General features: G+C 36.7%; 1 protein-coding gene across 1 annotated transcript; it reads right to left on the minus strand.

Annotated features, from left to right (window-relative positions):
- Positions 1-455: 455 nt before the first annotated feature.
- Positions 456-4504, minus strand: LOC104089933 (probable xyloglucan glycosyltransferase 5). The gene is made up of 5 exons (XM_009594952.4): positions 3632-4504; positions 2710-3018; positions 2332-2622; positions 1808-1921; positions 456-1580 (listed from the first exon to the last, which is right to left on the minus strand). Exons 1-5 carry the CDS (start codon positions 4352-4354, stop codon positions 936-938), a joined length of 2082 nt encoding a protein of 693 aa, XP_009593247.1. The 5' UTR covers positions 4355-4504; the 3' UTR covers positions 456-935.
- Between the last annotated feature and the right edge of the window lie 360 nt (positions 4505-4864).

The raw sequence follows: 4864 nt of genomic DNA on the forward strand, positions 1-4864 counted from the left end.
ACTGTTGTTATTTAGAAAAATGCTATAAAGTGCTCACTTAAGGTGATAAGTAGAGAAGGACATTGAAGACTTGATTGCACACGCTTATAGCATTGTGGCTTCGCCATAAATATTTATCATAAAGGTCTACAAGAAAAGGGAGCCTTGGAGCAACGGTAAAGTTGTCACTATGTGACCATAGGTCATAGGTTCGAGCCATGGAATCAGTCACTGGTACTTGCGTCGGGGTAGGTTGCCTATATCACACCCTCTTAGGGTACGACCCTTCCTCGAACCCTGCGTAAACACGGGATGCTTCGTGCACCGGGCTGTCCTTTTTAAAGGCATACAAGATAAGTTACTTTCTAAGTCATATAAAGATAAGACGCATGTAAGAATTTACACTAGACCAGGGCAACAAGGTAAAATGAAGAAATCAAATCAATCTATACTATCAAAGCCAATAAAAGTAAATGTTCATGGAAGGAGGGTTGTCTCATTCATTACAGTAGAAAATTCCAAGAATTTGAAAAGCAAGTATTGACTAGGCCTTATTTAGCCATTTAGATCCTTATATACACAATATGATGAATGTGCAATGCCATAAACAGCACACTTCCTGGTTGAAAAATCCCAATTCAGAAATAAATGGAAGTAAAAGAAAATAAGATTGCTTCTACCTATAGTATTATTGACAAACAATTGACTTCTCTGTAAAAGACTGACAACAATTACCCTATCTAACAACATTAGGGAACTCACACAGGCAATGGCATAATCATCTCGCATACAAAATCCTAATTGGCTTCACTTCATATAGCAGAAGTCGATAAGTGGAAATACCCGAGCTATTCCCTGGTCTCTGTTGTTCTGCTGGTACAAAGTTCAGACGAGACGAAGTGTATAAGTTCTTGAACACAATAAGTAGGTGGTTGTTTCTCCTCTCTTGAGCAATATTAGCTGATCTGTTCGCCAATAAGATCGAGACCAACAAGGAGGAATGTCACTCCTTGGAAAAGAAGGAAGTAAAAGTGGAGTCCATGAGCCGATAAAAGGCTTCTGGCTGATGCCGTTAACAGTAAGAAAGCAAGAGCTAGCTCTTTTCTGTATATTTTGTTGCTCTTCTTAACAGGTGTAGAAGTTACATCTTTCTGTTTGTTCAATCGGTTTAGCACAGAGAGTTCGCTTTCAGAAGCCCCTCTGCTAATCTGTGGTGCTCCCGACACTTTTAAATCCTTTTCAGCAGCAGCCAGTAGGTCGGATTCAGAAGACCTACCTGCTTTTTTGGTGACAACCCACTCGTATGAGCTTCCCAATTGGAAAAGTCCAGATACCATAGCGTTGAACTTTGTGACTGACATAGTGTTTTCGAAAAGGAGGTAAGGGGCGATGAAAGGAATGGCTTTTGGTGCCGGAAGAATGTTTAAAAGTGTCATAAGAATAGGTATGTAGCAAACAACCCAGAATGGGAGTTCCGCTTCCGGGATAAACATGGTTAAAGGAAGAACTACACAAAACAATGTGAATGAATAGAAGGGAAGAATGAGTTTTCTCAACAAAAAGAAAAGAAGTATTAAGTTGGCTTTCTTCCATATTGATATCTGCACAAAAGTTACAAGTTCGTTAGAATTTTTCCAATAACAACAATTACGCCTCAATACCAAGCTAGTTAAGATCGGCTATATGAGTTCTTACTACATTTTGCCTCATTTGTTCCTTTTTCATTCCAATATTTAGTAATTTATTTTCTCTAGCATCAGAAGTTTTCTTCATTAGAATGTTTATGTATCAGGAAGTTTGGCGAAGCTAAAGAGAGGAGTCAATGTACCTTGGAAGTAACAATAGCAGGAAGACACACTCGGAAGAGTTGCATCGGGCCAGAATGCCACCGATGTTGTTGCTTCCTATACGCTTCAAAAGATTCAGGAACTTCACAAAGGACCTATTTTTTCATATTGATACGAAGAACATTGTGATTAGATTGACAAAACTACAAAAAATATTTTAAATAAAAAAAAAAAATCAAAATTTAATGGGAATAAGACCAGGCAAAAGTTTCATCAATCTGGATATCAATATGAGAACTGTTTAAAAAAGAAAAAGTACCAAAAGAGAAAACCAATCTAACAGCCATAAATCATTCTGTTGTTTAACTATTGAATCTTAAGTCGATAAAATCCAGCTTCTATTTGCAACACAATAGGAACAGCAATTAGTCCTCGATCCAAAACTAGTTCTATTTGCAAAGGAAGACTCAAAATAAAATCCCCTATGCAACAAATGCCAGTCAGAGTAGCAATAGATGGGACCATAAGCACATTTAACAAAAATATGAAAGCGGACAATACTTACCCTCACGTCATTAAGATATATGAATTTCCAGCCATTGAGATGAGCACGGACAGCAATATCCATATCTTCCACAGTTGTCCTCTCAAGCCAACCTCCTGACTCCTCTAAGGCTTTTATTCTCCAGATACCAGCCGTTCCATTGAAACCAAAGAAGTTCAAGAATACGCCATTCACCTGCTGTTCCACCTCAAAATGAAAACACAGATTAATGTTTTGGAGACGAGTCAACAAGTTTTCGTCCTTGTTAACAAATGCCCATCTTGTTTGAACCAATCCTAACTCAGGGTTATCCTGTGACAAAAGTCAGAACATACGTGTTAATTGTCAACAGCAACATCAATGAACTCACAAAAGGAAAACAAGAAGAACATATTTCACCTTGAAATGTGGGACTGTCTGCTTAAGAAAATCTGGAGTTGGTTGGAAATCCGCATCAAAGATTGCAACAAATTCATAATCCTTCACATAGTCACAACTCATCGCAGACTTCAGGTTCCCTGCTTTGTAACCAGTTCTAACCAAACGGTGCCTATAAATTATGTTGATACCCTTTTGGCTCCATTTAGCAACCTCTGACTTTATTAACTCTTGGATGCACTCATTGTCAGAGTCATCAAGAATTTGAATCAACAAACGGTCTTTTGGCCAATCAAGTTGACAGACTGCCGTTATAGACAACTCATATACCTGCACAACACCAGTAATAGCGAAAAAGTTTTGAATGCATAATACATAAGGAAAAGAAAAGCAGAAAAGAAGAAATTTTTTGTTTTGAATGCAACTAATGAAAAGTCTTAAGTACTACTTATATGCCAAGGACAGATTAAGATCCCAAAATGCTCAATTCCCTTATTTGATAATAAGATACTAAATATATCAATAGTATTGCAAAACAAATTATGTCATATTAAGCAATCCCGATATGGAGCAACCCTCGCCTACAACAGAAAAAGTAAGAAAGAGACCACTACTGTGGAAAAATAAAGGTAAAAGGAAACCACCAATGAAGTGCTAATCAGAAAGCTAAAAAGGAAACCATATATAACATTGGTTTAAAAGCACCACAAAAGAGGGAGTTGAATTCACCTAAATTTACTCGTATATTACCAATTTCAACTAATTCAAAGTTTGGAAGTGACTCATGTTCTCTCCTAACAAGAAGTTTAAGACTTAAATAGAAGCCACAGAAGTATGCTAATTCCTCATCCGCATATCAGCCCCAGTTATAGTAACAAAAACAATAAGATAGAATATTCACAATTCAAAAGGGCAGCAGAAAAAAATGAATTAGGTACAGTACCTCTCTTTCATTACACATTGGAATCTGCACAAGAACCATAGGGTAGCTGTTGTTTGATCCCTCAAGATCATCCGATTTAAACGGATCCCCTTCAATCTTTGGCTTAATCTTCTTGCACTTTATGTATAAGCAACCCAAACAAAGTATCAAACGATCTAACGACTGAATTAGGAATAAAACAGTACAGAATGTGGAAAGATTTTGAACAGAAGGCGCGATATAATCAGCGCGAAAATCCAACCAACCAACATAAGTTACATGGAACAACCCCAAAACATCAGAAGTATGTGGAATATACAAACTTGGATTCTGAAAATAATCCCAACCTTTGAAGTAAGCAACAACCTCAAAGGCCAACATAACCAAAGAAATCACCAAACAAGCTTTGATTATTCTGAAAAGTAGTTTACTTTTTCCAAGTTTCTCACTTGCAAGAGAAACCCCTTCTCTAAAAATCAGCCTATTCTTGATAGTTCCAAATAAAGTCCATAAAATTGTTGCAAGCCAAGCAACAAAGCCAACAGCTTGATTAGCTTTAAGAAGCAAAACCCATGTCACTTGCTTAGCATTCTTGCCTCTACTCTTCTCTATTGGCTTAAATGCAGAATCAGGACCATCAATTTCAACAATGGAGAAGTTGGGGTTCTCCATTTTCACTATCACTGGTGTTCCCCTCTGGGTTTCCTTACCCCACCAGTCAAAAAAACTCAATCTTGGAGCCATTTAAGCCACTTAAAAACAACAAATTACCAGATCCAACAAAATCAAGAAACTCACACTATACTCATTCAGAACAAGAATCAAGAATTGTCTTGCATCATTCAAGAATTCAAGAACTTATTTCAAAGCCCTTTATTTTTACAACCAACGTAACAGAATGTAAGAGCTAGAAAAGAAGTTATTCTTTGCATACTCTTAGAGACTACTCAAGCTAAAAAGCAAAGCACTATTATAGAGGAAAGTATATACCAATATCAATACAATTACCAGCTGTGAAATTTACTCTCTTTTCTTCAAGATTTTATTTCCACTTTTTGATTCAAGCTAGCTGTGGTAGTACAACCTAAAATGCATTAAAAGTAAGTAAAAATCACTAGCTGACAAGTTTATCCACTATAACTGTAAAAAGTAAAAATCACTAGCTGACAAGTTTATCCACTATAACTGTAAATAGTGAAGAATGTTTTCATGTGTTGACTGAATGTGGAAAACAAGGAAATTTTGGTGAAAGAA

Source organism: Nicotiana tomentosiformis, chromosome 12 (assembly GCF_000390325.3).
Source record: "Nicotiana tomentosiformis chromosome 12, ASM39032v3, whole genome shotgun sequence".
Lineage (NCBI taxonomy): Eukaryota > Viridiplantae > Streptophyta > Magnoliopsida > Solanales > Solanaceae > Nicotiana > Nicotiana tomentosiformis.